Source organism: Hippocampus zosterae, unplaced genomic scaffold, assembly GCF_025434085.1.
Source record: "Hippocampus zosterae strain Florida unplaced genomic scaffold, ASM2543408v3 HiC_scaffold_22, whole genome shotgun sequence".
Lineage (NCBI taxonomy): Eukaryota > Metazoa > Chordata > Actinopteri > Syngnathiformes > Syngnathidae > Hippocampus > Hippocampus zosterae.
Genome location: NW_026262818.1, coordinates 4,120,352 through 4,139,891, shown reverse-complemented (window position 1 = coordinate 4,139,891; position 19,540 = coordinate 4,120,352). Strand labels below are relative to the sequence as shown.

Genomic DNA, 19,540 nt, shown 5'->3' with positions numbered 1-19,540 from the left:
ATCACCGACAAGTTTCCCGCCCCCTCCCCGGCCTTCCCGTCCAGTTCCTTGTTGGACACCGGAGAAACTCTTGGCAAACCAGGTCAGGATCAGAAAAAAATCGCCTCTTATTTTGGGGGTTCCCTTGCAGCTCACTGTGACCGCGCAAGGAAAAACTATATATGGATGACTCTTTTGGACATTTCATTTTGACACTCAGTGAGAGTGGTCTTCGTACGCTACAATACACACAGCAGCTTTGAGGCTGTGACTGCCACATTGTTTCAATTGTATTTTTTTTCTGTCCTATGGAGATGGATATTTCATATACGACACTCAGTGAGTAGTCTGTTTGTGTTTACACTACAGCAACAGCTGTGAGTCTCAGGTGCCAAATTGTTTACATTTTCTTTGCACAAAACCCAATTGTGAAAGGGCTTAAATAAGTTGTTTTACACGTTCTACTGTTTATAAGGAATAAAGTGGTATACTTTTTGCAATACCATACTGAATTCCATCTTTTTTTAAACTTTTTTTCTTTGCGTATTTGCATCATGTTTAATTGCACAATATCACAACAAATTGCACTGTATCGTATCGGATCGCATTGATTTGAACTAAATGTGTATCGCGTCGTATCGCATCGCTGGTCGTGCATCGAGATGTGTATCGAATCGTCCTCAGTGCTTAGATTCACATCCCTACTGTAGACTGCAAATTTTCCCAATGTGGGACAAATAATGGTTATCTTAAGGTTAACGTAAAGTATGGTATAATGTCAACCACTGGTCCTTAACTCTTGTCACCCTTGGACGCCGTAGTGAGCGTCTCTCTCTCTCTCTCTCTCTCTCTCTCTCTTCTCTCTCTCTCTCTCTCTCTCTCTCTCTCTCTCTCTCTCTCTCTCTCTCATGTGTGAATGTGCGTGTGACAATTTCCCCAAATCTAATTGCAATCTATCATTATCAGGTGCGAGATGTGGACCAAAGTGTGGATTGGTTTAAGGATGGCATGAAGTTGGAAGCTATTGACCCTCTCAATCTCTCAGCAATATGTGTAGCCACTGTAAGAAAGGTAAGTGTATCCTGAATATTTGGTATTTGTGTAAAATATTAACATCACATGCTGTTAAGGTGTTGGCAGATGGGTATCTTATGATTGGAATTGATGGTTCTGAAGCGGTTGATGGATCAGACTGGTTCTGCTACCATGGCACCTCACCCTCCATCTTCCCCGTTGGCTTCTGTGAAATCAACAACATTGAACTGACCTCCCCTCGAGGTACTGCATATGCTTATTTAATTCATTCAGATATTTAAATTGGCATTTGTTAACACAAAATTGGTAAGAACATGTATATTAACTACATCAAATACAGTGGGGCAAATAAGTATTGACTGAACCACCAATTGTGCAAGTTCTCCTACTTGAAAAGATTAGAGAGACCTGTAATTGTCAACATGGGTAAAGCTCAAGAATTTATTTGCAAGTTAGAGTGGAAAATATTTGGTCAGCTACAAAGAAGCAAGATTTCTGGCTGTCAAAGAGGTCTAACTTCTTCTAATGAGGTCTAACGAGGCTCCACTCGTTACCTGTATTAATGGTGCCTGTTTTAACTCATTATTGGTATAAAAGACACCTGTCTACAACCTCAGTCAGTCACACTCCAAACTCCACCATGGCCAAGACCAAAGAGCTGTCGAAGGACACCAGAGACAAGATTGTAGACCTGCACCAGGCTGGGAAGACTGAATCTGCAATAGGTAAAACGCTTGATGTAAATAAATCAACTGTGGGAGCAATTATTAGAAAATGGAAGACATACAAGACCACTGATAATCTCCCTCGATCTGGTGAGCAAAAATCCCAGAACCACACGGGGGGGACCTAGTGAATGACATACAGAGAGCTGCGACCACAGTAACAAAGGCTACAATCAGTAACACAATGCGCCGCCAGGGACTCAAATCCTGCACTGCCAAACGTGTCCCCCTGCTGAAGCCAGTACACATCCAGGCCCGTCTGCGGTTCGCCAGAAAGCATTTGGATGCTCTAGAAGAGGACTGGGAGAATGTGTTATGGTCAGATGAAACCAAAATATAATTTTTTGGTAGAAACACAGGTTCTCGTGTTTGGAGGAGAAAGAATACTGAATTGCATCCGAAGAACACCATACCCACTGTGAAGCATTGGGGTGGAAACATCATGCTTTGGGGCTGTTTTTCTGCAAAGGGACCAGGACGACTGATCTGTGTAAAGGAAATAATGAATGGGGCCATGTATCGAGAGATTTTGAGTGAAAATCTCCTTCCATCAGCAAGGTCATTGAAGCTGAGACGTGGCTGGGTCTTTCAGCATGACAATGATCCCAAACACACAGCCAGGGCAACAAAGGAGTGTAAGAATCATTTCAAGGTCCTGGAGTGGCCTAGCCAGTCTCCAGATCTCAACCCCATAGAAAATCTGTGGAGGGAGTTGAACGTCCGTGTTGCCCAACGACAGCCCCAAAACATCACTGCTCTAGAGGAGATTTGCATGGAGGAATGGGCCAAAATACCAGCAACAGTGTGTGAAAAGCCTGTGAAGAGTTACAGAATACGTTTGGCCTCCATTATTGTCAACAAAGGGTACACAACAAAGTATTGAGATTAACTTTTGGTATTGACCAAATACTTATTTTCCACCATGATTTGCAAATAAATTCTTTAAAAATCAAACAATGTAATTTTAATGAGTTTTTTTTCACACATTCTGTCTCTCATGGTAGGCGGCCCGGTAGTCCAGTGGTTAGCACGTCGGCTTCACAGTGCAGAGGTACCGGGTTCGATTCCAGCTCCGGCCTCCCTGTGTGGAGTTTGCATGTTCTCCCCGGGCCTGCGTGGGTTTTCTCCGGGTGCTCCGGTTTCCTCCCACATTCCAAAAATATGCATGGCAGGCTGATTGAACACTCTAAATTGTCCCTAGGTGTGAGTGTGAGCGTGGATGGTTGTTCGTCTATGTGTGCCCTGCGATTGGCTGGCAACCGATTCAGGGTGTCCCCCGCCTACTGCCCGGAGACGGCTGGGATGGGCTCCAGCACCCCCCACGACCCTAGTGAGGATCAAGCGGTACGGAAGGTGAATGAATGAATGAATGTCTCTCATGGTTGAGGTTTACCCATGTTGACAATTACAGGCCTCTCTAATCTTTTCAAGGAGGAGAACTTGCACAATTGATGGTTGACTAAATACTTATTTGTCCCACTGTACCTTTTTGTAAATTATTTTTGTGGTTGTAACTCTGCTGCAGGTTACACTCAGCTGCCATTTAAATGGTTTGACTACCTCAGAGAAACTGCTTCAATAGCTGCTCCTGTAAAGCTCTTTAACAAGGTAGGCAAGATCTTAGCATTGAATTACAATTCAAACGATACATTTTTGGAATGAAAAAAGAAATGGAAGCCCACATTGCACAAATGTTTGGAATATGTTGATATTGGAATGAGGTGAATTGGATCAATTATGTGGATGCAGGTGCGTGTCAAAAAAGTGGGAGGCCACGGGCGTAAATCCCCTGTGCAGCTTATGTCCCTTTCCAAAATTGCCGCCACAGCAGAGTGGCCTAGGGATGAGAATCCTGGGCATAGCTAATGTCCCTGTCTAAGATGGCCACTGCACCGAGTGGGGGTTAGAGGTAGGGGCTTGGGGTAACTATCCCAGTTGCACTTCAGGTCACTGTCCAAGATAGCCAGAGCACTGGTGGGGTGGAGGGTTAAGGGCCTTTCTGGGCAAGAATCCTGGGTGTAATAAACATCCATGTACAAGATGGCCACCGCACCAGTGGGGGACCAAGAGATTAGAGCTAAGATCGGTCCTAAAAAATCTAGCCCGAACCGGCCCGAGGGTATTTAAGCCCGACCTGGCCCGAGCCCGATCACTTAGCTTGATTTGCAGGCCCGAGCCCGAAGCAAACTCGACATTTCATATTTTATTTGTGAGGACTCGCGAGGAGGAGGTGTAATTTCTGATAACAAAGCCTGTCTTTTGGAACCAACTCTAAGTTAAACAAGACTTTAAAAACATTTACATCTTTTATATTTCTGTTTCTGAAGAGGTTACATTAACCGACAATTTTCTATCATTGACAGATTTTTTTTTTAAGAGTGGACGGGGAAAATTTAAGGCCGTCCATAATTTTGACGGGTTGAAAATTGGTCCCTAAACCACCGCAGCAGTACGTCCTTAAGAATCTAGCGCAGCACTATAAGAGAGAGAAGCAGAGAGACAAAAAAGAATAATGATGGGTGGATCATAGACAGAGATAGGAAGGAGTTCTTTGAATTGTTATTGCAAGAGTTTTGTACACTACGTGTTGTGATGAGGCGACTTCTGTTTTTTTGCGAACCACGGTCATGTGGCCAAAACTATTTACGGCCTCGGGGGGAAAAAAAAAAAAGGTCGGCGAGAGAGAAGCCCGACCCGACCCGACCCGAACCTGAAAATCTGATTGACATTTTAAGGCCCGACCCGGCCCGATCTTACCTCTACAGGAGACGCGAATCTTGGGCATCTGTATTGTCCCTGTCTAAGATGTCCGCTGCATCGTGTGGGTCGAAGGCTGAGAATCCTTTGTTTTGCTAATGTCCCTGTCCAAGATGGCGGCCGCACCTTGCTGGTCCTTGGGCAAGAATCCCCGTTCCAGTTGGCCGCCACACTTGGGGGTCCTGGGGATCAGAATGTGGAGTGTATCTAAAGACCCTGTCTAAGTTCGTTGCCACACATGAGGAGAGTGACGGATCGTTTTTTGGCTGAGAATCCTGAATGTAGCTAATGCCCCTGTCCAAGATGGCTAACGCAATGGGAGTTGGGGTGGCCAAGGGACAAGAATCCTGTGCGTAGCTAATGTCCCTGTCCAAGACGGCCGCCGCACTGGGGGCTCCTCGGGGCGAGAAACCTGGGTGTACTTAAGGTTCTGGCCACCCCACTGGGGTCACCAAGGGCAGAAAATCCAGGTTGTACCTTATGTTTTGGCCAGTATTGCTGCCACATTCAGGAGGCCTGATGGTGAGAATCCAGGATTTACGCCAATATCGCTGCACTATTTTGGACACTGACACTTTAAATTGGTCATAAAATGTAGAAATTATCAGACAAAACCCCCCCAAAATTGTATTTTTATTTTGTTTATTTGATGTCAGTATTTTTATGGTGAAAATGTTGAATTTTTGGCATCAGTAGGCATAAACTGAATAGTTTCAAGTTGAATTTGTTGCAAGTATTTGCATGTTGTAAATCATTGCCAAGGTGAACTTAAAGTGCTGAATGATTTAAATTTTAAATCAAAAGGTTAATCTGTACGGTTGGAAGTGCCTTTGGGAATTAGTTATACATTTTGGGAGGATTTTATCTTTTTAATTTTGTGAAACATGTTAATTCTTCCTCGCAATCACACCCTTTCAGGTTTCACTGTCAGTTGAAATTCAGCACCCCCTCCACTGACTTAAAAAAGAGTGGTACTCTGAACTATATCACGCTTATTTTAATGCGGCTTCAGTACATCGCGTTTAATTTTCAAAAGCACTGTATTCAGTAAAAAATGGCGAGTGACTCGGCGGGTTTGTACATCCCTGTACGCATGATTGCTTCCTGGCGCGACGTCGACCACTAACAGCGCAAGTGGATTGATTTATCACAGCTGATTGGCTGCGCATCTTCACAGCCCACCCAGCACCTTCCCTTGTGTCTCGACATGCTGTTGACTCTCTGATCAGTGTCTTGTCACGCTGTTGACTCTGATTGTTCGCCTGCCTTTCTCTGCTATACTCTTTTCTGTTGTTTGCTACGTGCACGGAAGAGGCGGAGAGAGAGAGAGAGAGAGAAAGATTGTCCTTCACCGAAAATAGCAGCACGTCTATCTTTGCCTCCTCCTCATCAATACCGATTTATTGTCTTATCTTAAACACATCGGCTGTGCGGGGATAGCCGGCCAGGAGGTGGCTGAAGGCTAACAGCGGCTTCACCGTCAGAGCCTAAAGTGAGAGTCGCCCTCTACGCCACCAAGACAAGTCTCTTCGCCTCACACAGAAGGCAATGCTTATGAATGTTCATTACTGTGTAAGGTTATATAATTAAAGATGTAAGTAAATATGTGTACTGCTGTAGTCTTTGTCTCAAATACGTAAAGTATAATTACTCTTTGCATATTTTAAACATGCTGCTACCCACGTACACTTACACAAAAAATCCTAGGGGGCTAGCCAGCCTTCCTTCGTGGTTTTTCACTTATCATGGCAGGGTCCCAGTCTCTATTAACCGCGCTAAGTAAGCGATCACTGTCATCATCACTTGTGGTAAATACTGCCCTTATTCCACAATTCATGAACATAAGTTAAATCAAATGACCAAGAGAACTCGCCACATGAGTCAAGCCAAATGGCCTCTATAATGGGTTTGTAATGAGCACAACAAACCTGATTTTATCCTCGATCCTGTCAGTGTGTTTAAGCTGGCACAGACTGCTCCAGTTTTTTCCTCTTGGAATTGATAAAAATGCCCCCCCCCCAGTCCGACTCATACGCCCATACACACATGTTGATATTGTTTGAGACTCTTCAAAATTTATTCCAATGCCACACAAAAAAATAATCTTCCCTTCCAACCAATATAGATGTGCCGCGTTTTTTTGGTCCAGTGATGTAAAAAGCTTTTGATTATTTTAGATGGAAAGGACTCTATATAAAAATCCGTATGTAAAATTATCTCCCCAGAAATGTGAAATATTCATTCCCAGTTATTAAAAAAAGCTTGATTTCTGTTTTTGCTGCAGAGTGTGGGCAAGTGCTTCTTCCCCATACAGGGCCAGGTAGCTTTGAATATATTTTTCATTAATAAATCACTATTTAAAAACATAATTTTATGTGTAGTTGGGTGAACTTTGTCTCTTTATACGAGCTTGGTGACCTTAAACATGATGAGGAAATGATGGAAAAAATTAAGACTTTCACAAGAGGGTAAATACCTGTACTTTGTCATTGCACTCTATTTGGTGATGTGCCACGAGATTATTTTTTTTCCAATGTAAAATATGTAATGTGGCTCAATAAAATGTCAGAAAAACTGCTTTAGATGGTGACAACTTTGTACTGAGTATATTTAACAGGACTTTCAATGTGAATGTTCAGTTATGTACACAGCCACATGTCCAATTTTCATAGTTTACCATTTTATTGTCCACTGTATTGGCCATGTCTTAAGACTCTGTAGAATAGTTTTTTTTTACAACAGTGTTGTATTTGAATTGTCCATGTTTTGTTGCAAAGTGGAAAATTGTCTCAGGTGTAAAGTGATTATGCGTGTTACAGTTAAATCTTTTGTTTTTGTAATTATTCATGCTGCCTTGATAGGAAGTTCCCAATCATGGTTTCCAACGAGGCATGAAGCTGGAGGCTGTTGACCTGATGGAGCCACGTCTGGTGTGTGTTGCTACAGTGACAAGAATTGTACATCGGCTCTTAAGGATCCACTTTGACGGCTGGGAAGATGAGTATGACCAATGGGTAGACTGCGAATCACCTGATCTTTATCCTGTGGGTTGGTGTCAGCTGACGGGGTATCAACTTCAACCCCCAGCCTCCCAGAGTAAGAACCTGATTTCACTATAACTAGACCAAAGCATGAATGTACCTGATGTCTTGCTCCACAGTGTATGACATAATTAGTGCAAGATGATTTCATCTAATTCTTGTATGGCAGTAAACACTGTTACTTAAAAACCTTTGTTTAATGGTTTATCACGTTAACAATTTGACACTAGAATGGATTATTACGGCTAGAACAACTGCTGCTGCAATGACTCTGTCATGCATCCATCCATCCATCCATCCAGAATTGAAGAAATTCTTCTTCCTTATTATTGTTACACATTTAATGAATCACATTTTTGAGGGCCTAATTATGCACAAAAACTCTCAAATATTTCCATACACATTGGGCTTGTTGAAAAATGTGATATTTTTAAGTTTACATACATGATTATAGTTATGCCTCTGCAGCACCTCTATGGAGTCTTGTCCTAAAAGCTTTGACCAAGAGCTATGAAAATTGGGAGGGACATGTAGCACCCCGAGACATATTAAAAAAAGTTAGCAGAAGTAATTTCCTAAAATGAGCAGGTAGAGAGCTGAAGTAATTTCCTAAAATGAACAGGAAGTGAGTTATGACTTGAATGACCAATGTGGTCCCCTTTTGGACATTTACAGGCTCATTCCTTTGCAACCTTGTCTTAAGTGTTTCATCTGATTCACTGCAAACTTTGTCCCATGTCAAGACGAAGGAGATTAAGAGCAATTAAAAAAAAAAGGAAAAGGTTTTTTTAACGTGCTATATCAGGGTGTGTCCTCCCAGATCGCTAAATATTCTAATCGTTAAATACTTCCCACGCTCATCACACTGGTGACTGTCCAATTAGAGAAAATTGCACCGAGGGAACCTGGCTACGCACCATTAATGTTCAGCTACCCCTCAACCCTGCCCCCCCCCCCAAAAAAAGTCTGTACGAAAATGCAAATGGCACACAGTGCCCCAAATGATCGGTTGTAGTATAAATCTGGGGTCCTGAACCGCCGGTCCGCAGACTGGTACCGGTCCGCAGGGCATTTGGTACCGGGCCACACAAAAAAAACTTGACTTAATTCCGTTTTATTTCGGAATATGAAAGATATTTTATTTTGAAAAAATTTCGGATTCTCTGTTACATCCGTCTGTGTCACGCTTGGCACACGTCAAGCCACGCTTCTCCGTCACGTGACCGATTACACTAAAAACAAAACGCCGGAGCTCGCAAAATGTTATTGGGTTCAATTCCAGCTCCGGCCTCCCTGTGTGGAGTTTGCATGTTCTCTCTGGGCCTGGGTGGGTTTTCTCCAGGTACTGCGGTTTCCTCCCACATTCCAAAAACATGCATGGCAGGCTGATTGAACGCTCTAAATTGTCCCTAGGTGTGAATGTGAGCGTGGATGGTTGTTCGTCTCTGTGTGCCCTGCGATTGGCTGGCAACCGATTCAGGGTGTCCCCCGCCTACTGCTCGAAGACAGCTGGGATAGGCTCCAGCGCCTCCCCGCGACCCTAGTGAGGATCAAGCGGTTCGGAAAATGGATGGATGGATACTGGAAAGCTACCTGGAGGAGCATCTGAGAAGCTTCAGATGATGTGTGTGGTGCTGAGGATGAGTGAAGGACTGCAAAGTCATAACTTTACAATATTACGGCCTTCGAGATGAAGTTCAGGAAAGAAAGCTGACTATGTTGGCAACAGTCAGAAGAAATAAGACAGAAATTCCCAGTGAAATTCTGAAGATGCAGGGCAGACCTCTGCATTCCTCAGTATTTGTTTTCACTGAGAAAGCAGCAGTTGTTTCATACTGCCCAAAGAAAAACAAAATTTTTCTTGTAATGAGCACAATGCACACAGATGCATCTCTGAGCACAAGAGAAGACATGAAGCCACAAATGATCCTGGATTACAACTCCACCAAAGGGCTGACAATCTTACAGCACACATAAAACTGCCAGTGCAATACTTTGTAGATAAAACACTGAAAATCTCATAAAAGTTCAATGAAAAAAAGAAGTGTGACATGGAAAAACTTTAACTAAACAGTTCTTAAATATACTTTTGGGATTAAAAAGCTGTTGTCTGCCTCTTATCTGAATGTTTACATCATCTTAAACACAGTTGTTACTGGTGTAACCTGTTTTTTGACTATTTTGTGTGGATTTTTACAGTGCGGGTCAAAATGACCCACAACATAATCAATGTGATTTTTTTTCAACATAATATGAGGCTTAAACAAGAAAAGCATGATCCAAAGACGGAACACGATGAGTCGTCCTTCACCGATATATCAGTACCGTATTTTCACGACTATAAGGCGCCATTAAAAGTCTTAAATTTTCTCCAAAATGGACGGGACGCCTTATGGTGCGGAGCGTCCTTTATATGCGCTGAGTTCCAAAATCTGACTGACAGCCGACACGCTGTTTATATAGAGAAAAGGCGGAAGTGACTGTGGCCAGGCATGCGGGAGAGAATTCGGCCAATCAGGGAAGGGTGGGCGTGTATATATACATATATGGAGAGAGAGAGAGAGAGAGGACAGGCAAGCTAGTCCGCCAATGGTGAAGGGTGGGCGTGTAAGTGGACGCCTCAAGCCAGTACCAACACTTGTATAGAGTGTGGCAATGTGCATTGTTGCAAAACAACTCCGGTTTTGGTTTCTAAGAACCCCTGAAAATAAATTCGACAAAAAGACACGCCTACGAAGCTCATTTCAAACTTAAAGCCACCGGTTATGCTTTTGGCATGCGTGCCCATCTCACAGCAGCGGTGAAAAAACAAGTCAAGCAAATGAACTCTGAGCTTGCCGTTATTCCCGGAGGCTTGACTAAAGAACTCCAACCGCTGGACATTGGCATCAACCGGGTGTTCAAAGTAAAGTTGCGAACGGCATGGGAACAATGGATGATCGGTGGCAAACACAACTTTACAAAGAGTGAGAGGCAGCGCTTGGCGAGTTACGCCACAATACGCAACAACGAGAGGGAACGCGGCGTTTTTGATGGATTACGGTACTTGCACAATTGTTCAATTCTTTCTACACACACACGCGCTGCCACCATGTTTCGCTCTGTTCTTTACTTTCAAATGTGGGAAAGCTTCACACGAGAGAAATGTTGACTTTGCTGTTGCTACTCCTTCTTTCCGCTCGGCAATGCGTAGCAACTCACACTAGCATGTGATGCATTCAATGACAACTGAGATGTGCAGTCCTCTGCTTCTGATACAGAGGATGAGGACTTTGATGGATTTCTGGGTGATGATTGATCGAAAAACGTGAGAACATTGTACGATGGCTAAATAAAATACACCCAAACTCAGTTCTGCTTTCGTTGCCTTTTTAAAAACGTGTTTTTATCTTATCTGTATGTCTTGGCATGCTACCGTATGCTTCAAGCTAACGTGTTAGAGTGCGCGCATGCATGCCGTATGTTTAAGCTGGCGTATGTTTTACCACTGTAAAACTGCGGCCATTCGTACGATGCGTCCTGTGTATATGTAAAATACAGAAATGTCACGCATTACTGAGACTGCGGCCATTAGTACGATGCGTCGAATAGTCGTGAAAATACGGTACTCTTTTCATAAATGAATGTGATGAAATTAACGGAGGTTGGCAATACAGTCAAACCTCGGTTTTCGAACGTCTAGGTTTTCGAACAGAGCGGATTTTGACCAGAAAATGTGAGATTTTTACGTCTCAAATTACGACCAAAAACCATTTTTCAACCAAACCGAGCAAACTTGAAGACGCCGCTCGACTCCTCTTGGCTTCCTTACACGACGAAATGACACTTCCTCGTATAACGTTCATTGTGAGCAGACGTGTTTGTTGTGATTTGCACAAATCTGACTGTTTTTTGTTATTTCTGCATAGTGTATTAGGCCCTAATCGTGGGCTAATAAAATTTCAGATTTTGAACAAATCGCTTTTCGAACAGCCCTCTCGAACGGATTATGATTGAAAACCAAGGTCTAACTGTTTACAAAATTCTCCGCCCCTCTAAAAAAAAAGAAAACCGAAGTTGGAGTCCAACAGACGAAAAATCCAATGTGAGTAAAATGGTCAATGGTGTGCACCAACTATCTGTGTATCTACATCTTACGGTGTTTACACAAAGAGCTGTACAAATACACACATACTTGTATACTCGCATACATTTCACATACTTGCCAATCTATTGAACTGTAAAAGCACAGCTAACGGGAGCACACTGGTGGTTGTGTGCAGCTGGTTTTAGTCCTAAAATACCAAAAAGTTAAAATTTGAAATTTAAAGTGGTTTACCTTAGCCAGAATCCAGCTCATTGTAGCCATGTAGCAGACTCCTACTCGTGTCTAAAAAAAATGCTTGTCATTGTGGTCTTTTTCTTGGTTCATTGGTGAAATTACAGCTCTATGTTGCATACTGCCACCCACTGTACAAGAAGCCCCAAGTGTTCTATCTCTCGCCATCTCTAGTGGCTTGACGCAACCCTGCTCACCACAAACAAATACAAGACGGTCTTCAATATAATTTCAGCAAAATTTAACAGAAAACCTTAAAGTAAATGCACACATAAATTAGATATTACTCAAACAATGATTGTAGATTCGTGTCGTCATTGCAAAGTGAAGTGATGTCATCTGGTTACGCCCCCTTAGCCAATCGCACCCGGCCATCACCGTCCCTGCAGAGATCCTATTGAAAACAGGAGCACTCACACTCACATGTATTGTCAATGTAGTACTTCTGAAGAACCCCTCGTGAATGCGATCGAGGTGGGCTGTGTTTGTCAGCCGTCTGCAAAATGGGTGTCCGTCAGTGATGGACTGAGAGGTCTGTCCGTACTTTACCCAGGTAGTGGAGATTACACTGACAGACGAGAACCCCTTTCCAGTTCTCAGTTAATCATAATTAGTTAAAAGGTTTCCCATCATTCATCAGTCGTCAACAAAACATGCCTTCATCAGTACAGATGGAATGTCCACCTCTAGAAATAAACACTACCGTATTTTCCGCACTATAAGACGCACTGGATTATGAGGCGCACCTTCAATGAATAGCCTATTTTTTATTTGTTTTTTCATATATTGCACACACTGGACTATAAGGTACAATCTACAATGCATCCACTATATGGAGGTACAGGTATGTCTTTGTCCGTCTCCGTGCCTTCTCTTCTTCTGTTAGACTCAAGAGGTGTTCATGACCGCATCCAAAAAACGTAAATTAACGATTACTTCAATGAAACTACGAAAATTTAAAATACAGTAATGCATCAAAACAGAAAATCACAAAATAAATTCTATAGCCCCCAAGACAGAATTTATTTTATAATAATAATAATAATACATTTCATTTATAAGCGCCTTTCAGAACACTTTTGGCATTTCTTTGAGTGTAGCTACAACAGATGTCAGTAAATTTGATCTTAGTTTTACTGTTTGCCTACTTTGTGACTGATTATTACTTTATTGTTGTATATATGTTATTTGCTTCATGTACAGTACTTTGTATGCAGCAATGGCTGTTTGAAAGGGCTCTATAAATACCGTTTTCAATTTTCGTAGTTTCTTTGAAAGAATCGTTAATTTTTCAGAGGCGGTCATGTATGAACGCCTCTCGTGTCGAACGAAAGAAGAGAAGGCACGGAGACAGACAGGTACGTCTTTACCTGTATTTGGTGAGACTGTGAAAACCATTAATAAAGTGTGCCTTTTAAAAAAAACAACACCACAGCTCTCCTTTTTTCGGAGCTGCAGCAAAAACCTATTTAATAAAGCAGCGACACAGTTCACTGAACCAACAGCAAGCAAGTTATAACATTGTAAGCATATCTCCAGCAAGGAGCCATCGACATATTACCATAATGACCACATACGAGGTGTACCGGATTTTAAGGCGCGCCGTGAGCTTTTAAGAAAATCGAAGACTTTTGGTGCGCCTTATAGTGCGGAAAATACGGTACATTGTTATTTATAAAAACAAAATAAAATAGTGCATCCATGTTGCACAGCCACCAAACCTCCTCGCTTCCTATTGCATCAGGGGATGGTTGGTGCATGCTGTTTTGCGCTGCCCATTTCCCATTCCCCGTGTGAGCTACGGCGGTCTGGCATAGATTGGCTTTGCATTTATCAACATAGTAGAAGTCACAAGTAACTAATGATCATCTCTGTGGCAGTGCATAAGATACACCTCTGACATGTATCGTCACAAAGCGAAGCTGGGGAGACGGATGCAGAAGCCGTGCGAATTGCTGAAGCGCCCATGATGGACATGTCAATGTTAAACACCTAAATAATAAATTGGGTGATATGATACACTTGTCACATAGGCTTGACTGAAACTATGTTATAGTTATAGTTGTAACCAACTTTGAACAGAAAATAACAGGTTAATTAACGAGTGTCTTAAGGGAAAATAATACAAATTACAACTACACAGCAATATGACAGGAAACCTAATAGTACCTCAGATAACTTTTATTAGTCTCACAAGATCGAAATTAGAATTGTTTCATCCCCAATAGTGAATACAAAAAATAGAAAAATGTATGCCAGCGAGGGATGTGAATCTCAGCACTGAGGACGATTCGATACACATCTCGATGCGATACTTAAACGATACATGGAATTTTCTGGCGATACGATGCGATACGTTTCACCGTCGTCACGATGCGATACACATTAAGTTCAAATCAATGCGATCCGATACGATACAATGCAATTTGTTGCGATATTGTGCAATTAAACATGATGCAAATAAGCAAAGAAAAAAAGCTTTTAAAAAGATGGAATTCAGTATGGTATTACAAAAAGGATACCACTTTATTCCTTATAAACAGTAGAACTTGTAAAACAACTTATTTAAGCCCTTTCACAATTGGGGTTTGTGGAAAGAAAATGTGAACAATTTGGCACCTGAGACTCACAGCTGTTGCTATAGTGTAAACACAAACAGACTATTCTCACTGAGTGTCTTATATGAAATATAATATATATATATATATATATATATATATATATATATATATATATATATATATGAATCTATAGCGCAAGATGTCCACCCATCCACTGTAAGTGCAACTCTTTGTGCACTGTTCAGCGACACAGTAATCTCACTTCTTACTTTGTTGTACACATCGGGAATATGTAAGTGAACACAGACCTGTCTGGTATTTTATACCTGGGTTCCAAAACGTGCACGAGCTGTCTGAAACCCTCGTTGTCCACCACGCTAAGGCTGGAGGTCTTTGCATATGAAATAAGCAGTGACCTTAGTTATAGCCATTGCACGGTCACAGTGAGTTGCAAGGGGACTCCCAAAATAAGAGGCAATTTTTTTCTGATCCTGACCTGGTTTACCAAGAGTTTCTCCGGTGTCCGACGAGGAACTGGGCGTGGAAGCGGGGGAGCGGGAGGGAAACTTGTCGGTGATCTGGTGCCATCGTTTTAAGTGGGTCTGCATATTTGTGGTTCTGCCGTTGTATGGCTTCTTAGTGCGACATTCCTTGGAAATTACGGAGGTTTTATCAAGCTTTCCGTCTTTCTTTTCGAAGCCGTAGTATTTCCAAACATAAGATTTGAATGTTGCGGCTGCATTAAATATAGTAGTTTCCTCGCCTCCCCTTGCGCTAACTTCCATAATGTTTCGCTAGTTGTGTACTGGACTGTATGTGACGCACGGCTACCGTCCGTATTCAACACAAAACGCAAAGCAATGATGGTGCATTCATTGCGCCTAGGAAAGGGCAGATAGGTGACGTTTAACATGAATAAAATGGCGCTTGAATCGGATTCTACCGATACCCATCAATGCATCGTGATGAATCGCGATTTCACCCGTCAATCGCGTCGTACCCAGTGAATGAGCCGATGCACTCGGATCGCGCACGTGCGCATCGATGTATCGATTAATATCGATTATTTTCCACACCCTTAATGCCAGCTCCGGCCTTCCTGTGTGGAGCCTGTTGTATGTTCTCCCCGTGCCTGTGTGGGTACTCCGGTTTCCTCCGACATTCCAAAAACATGCATGGTAGGCTGAACACTCTAAAATGTTCTTAGGTGTGAGTGTGAGCCTGGATGGTTGTTGGTCTCTGTGTGCCCTGTGATTGGCTGGCAACCGGTTCAGGGTGTTCCCCGCCTACTGCCCGAAGACAGCTGGGATAGGCTCCAGCACGCCCCGCGACCCTTGTGAGGATAAAGCGGTTCAGAAAATGGATGGATGAATGGATGGGATTTGCTTGTATTGGAAGTTGGCTGAGTTATACAAGTAACAGAGACCTGAGGCCACAGTGTTTATTTTGTCCTCCAATGTTATCTATTTTTCACCACATGACGCCGTAAGTAATAAGTACATTCCCAAAGTTTTGCTCTGGCAGTTTCGCCACTACTTACACAAACTGTATTGCCATTATATATAATCGTATTGCGAGAAGAGCGCAACTACTATTCGGTATGACAGCAGTCTATGTTGTATTCTCAAGCAAAGGTTTTGTTCGTCAACAGTGCACTGATTTCCATGTTAATTCAAACAGCACGCCTGGCTGCATTGGCTGCATATGTGACACTGCCTGGCTGGAAAATTTCCATGGAACTTCAGCGTAGTGATGAAAGCTATTGTGACATAATTACAGTGACATTCAACCCAAATGCCTGTGCACAAAGGCTCCGGCCACCTGGCCGGAGGGCTGTTGAATTCCACAATTAGCACGTCAATGCAGGTGGGCGCTCAGAGGAGAGAGACCGAGACTCGGTTACAAAGGGGTGAATGAATAATTCAGTAATAGCGGTTGAACAACAAAAGACGACTTGAGAACACCCGTCGCGCCCAGGTGAAATTGGCCGTCCGCAAAGTCTGCAACATGTTGACCAGACAAAAAGGTGCCAGGTGGTTCAAAGCTTAAACACAGGTAACCAATCACGACAGAGGGGGTGCGGCATGCAAATATCGGGGGCAGTGCTTTTCTTGTATTTTGCATATGTTACAATAAAAGGTCGAACTCGCGGAGTGCGGGGTTCTGAGTGTGATCGCGGAGCAACTAAACCGTCGGTCGCTCCTAGAGATCCGCTTCCGTCGATATTGAAGACAATTTTTCCTGTGTGCCGAGTCATTTCTTTAACTTTGTCCGAGAAAAACTCTGACAGGCTCACACGCAGCACACAACCAACCCCAGAGTGAATGAGGTTGTGTTTGCTGTAATGTCTGATCAACAATGTCATTGAATAATCGGGCAAATTGTGACATTTTAGTTGATTGCTGATTTAGCATAGAATGCTAAATATCGTCCGATCCTGAATTAGCCGATAAGATCGGTATAAAGTGAAATTCATTATAAATACATTACAGCAGTGTTTTTCAATTTTTTTCAAGCCAAGGCACATTTCTTTCATTGAAAAAAATCCCGTGGCACACCACTACCTGAAAATGTGAAAAAAGCCAATTTTAACAGTTGTTATATTGTTACTATAAGCATTTTTTTAAAACATTGAAAATGAACGCAATATTCTAACACATTGAATAGGAATCAAACCAACATCAATCCAATATTTGGTGCATTCGTTTTAATGGCAAGTAAAATATAGTCAATTAAATCTTTAACTTGCTCAGGGTCGTACTTTTTTCTGTGTGATAGCCGGTTCTTTTTCTCCCAGTCGTTTGCGCTCTCCCGCAATATTGTGCCAATCCCTTTTACCATCTTGAGTCTTTGTATAATTCCAACATCATTCAAATGATTTTTCTGCTGAATGTGTCGCTTGAGGTAGTCCAGCTTCCATTTAGGCCATATTTTTCCATCGGAAAATTTGTTTACAGCTTAAGCTTTGCTGCATGTTTTGCAAGGCAGACCTTTCTCACTTGCAAAAGAAAATATCTCACCCAGTTTCAATGCTTGTTCTTCTATTTGCACATACTCCCACAGCCATTCCAACTTAAAAGAACCGCTGTTCATTCTTATTTTGGTTTGGGGAGTCGATGTATCGTGTTCATTGCCCGGTCGTTTGGCCATGATAAAGGATTAGCATTAGCGTCACTTATCGTTGTGGAGCAGAGAACATGCTCAAGTACTGTCAATGACGTGATTGGCTGCATAGCGTCATTGCATCGTATCGTGTGATTGGCTGGACACCTGTCACTCACCGAATTACACTGCAAATTGATATTAAAAAACATATCTAATTCATTTGCAGTGTGTTCACTGTGCTAGATAGGTTTTCTTGTGCACTGAGAGTGTGTGACCAGTGCACAGTTGCGCAGCTGAGAGGGAATATTGGGGCCGTTGCATCTCAGTTAAACGTAAATGAAGGATACATTTCGTTGTATTGCCTCGCACTGGAAACTTCGCTTGACTCGAAGCATAAGGCAATTTCCTAGCTGCTGCTTCTCCCTACTGGTATGGAAGAGTACTACATGATTAAGATAAGATAAGATAAGATATCCTTTATTCGTCCCACACTGGGGAAATTTACAGCCTCCAGCAGCAAGAATGTATGTAGAAAGAAGAAAGGAGAGAGAGAAAAAAAAACAACAAACATCTTTCAATTAAATACAATATGAACACAATGGATAAATCGCAGTACTATTTACAATTTTACTTCACATAATTTAATTATTATTATTATTATGATTGTTATTTTTTATTCATCAGCCTGACAGCAGTCGGTAGGAACGAGCGTCGGTATCTCTCCTTCTTGCAGCGCGGGTGTAACAGTCTCTGGCTGAAGGAGCTACCAAGTGCTGTCAGGGCGGGCTGGAGGGGGTGGGAGGGACTGGCCATCATAGCTTTTAGCTTAGTTAGCATCCTTCTGTTGCCCACCTCCTCCAGAGTGTCAAGGGAGCAACCCAGGACAGAACTGGCCTTCCTGACCAGTCGCTCCAGTCTCTTTCTGTCCCGGGCTGAGATGCTGCCTGACCAGCAGACAATGCCATAATGGATGGCCGAGGCCACCACCGAGTTATAGAACGTCTTAAGAAGTGACCCCTGAACCCCAAAAGACCTCAGTTTCCTGAGTAGGAAGAGTCGGCTCTGTCCTTTCCTAATCAGGGTGTCCGTGTTTGTAGACCAGTCCAGGCTCTTACTCTTATACTTCCAGGCGATCCGCACAGGCATACTGTACATGTTGTATTATTTCCCACGGCACACCTGACAATATCCATGGCACAAGGTTTGAAAAACACTGCATTACAGTGACAAATATTAAAGACAATGTATTACCATTGTATACTCCTCAGCCTCCCTGGTAAGGTCTATTCAGGGGTGCTGGAGAGGAGGGTCCGTCAGGAAGTCGAGCCTCAGATTGAGGAGGAGCAGTGTGGTTTTCGTCCCGGCCGTGGAACAGTGGACCAGCTCTACACCCTTAGCAGGGTCCTTGAGGGTATGTGGGAATTCGCCCAACCAGTCTACATGTGTTTTGTGGACTTGGAGAAGGCGTTTGACCGTGTCCCTCGGGGAGTTCTGTGGGGGGTGCTTCGTGGGTATGGGGTACCGAACCCCCTGATACGGGCTGTTCGGTCACTATACCACCGATGTCAGAGTTTGGTTCGCATTGCCGGCAGTAAGTCGGAATCGTTTCCAGTGGAGGTAGGACTCCGCCAAGGCTGCCCTTTGTCGCAGATTCTGTTCATAACCTTTATGGACAGAATTTCTAGGCGCAGCCGAAGCGTTGAGGGGGTCCGTTTTGGGGGCCTCAGTATTTCATCCCTGCTTTTTGCAGATGATGTGGTGCTGTTGGCTCCTTCAAACGGGGCTCTCCAACTCTCACTGGAGCGTTTCGCAGCCGAGTGTGAAGCGGTTGGGATGAAAATCAGCACCTCCAAATCTGAAACCATGGTCCTCAGTCGGAAAAGGGTGGAGTGCCCCCTCCGGGTCGGGGAGGAGATCTTACCCCAAGTGGAGGAGTTCAAGTATCTTGGGGTCTTGTTCACGAGTGGGGGTAGGAGGGAGCGGGAGATCGACAGGCGGATCGGTGCAGCGTCTGCTGTG

The 19,540-nt window shown here is 43.2% G+C and overlaps 1 protein-coding gene and 1 long non-coding RNA gene across 5 annotated transcripts in view; both read left to right on the top strand.

The window, feature by feature from the left end:
• LOC127594588 (MBT domain-containing protein 1-like) overlaps positions 1–19,540 on the top strand; it is a 73,106-nt gene that overhangs the window by 35,023 nt on the left and 18,543 nt on the right. For all 4 annotated transcript variants that reach the window (XM_052056445.1, XM_052056446.1, XM_052056444.1 and 1 more), the window contains 4 exons: positions 946–1,050; positions 1,110–1,257; positions 3,265–3,347; positions 7,358–7,592. In XM_052056445.1, coding sequence (XP_051912405.1) covers positions 946–1,050; positions 1,110–1,257; positions 3,265–3,347; positions 7,358–7,592 — 571 coding nt within the window. The remainder of the gene's footprint in view (positions 1–945; positions 1,051–1,109; positions 1,258–3,264; positions 3,348–7,357; positions 7,593–19,540) is intronic.
• Positions 7,599–8,318, top strand: LOC127594616 (uncharacterized). Its single transcript, XR_007960851.1, has 2 exons — positions 7,599–8,125; positions 8,160–8,318. It is a non-coding gene; the product is annotated as an uncharacterized LOC127594616 (long non-coding RNA).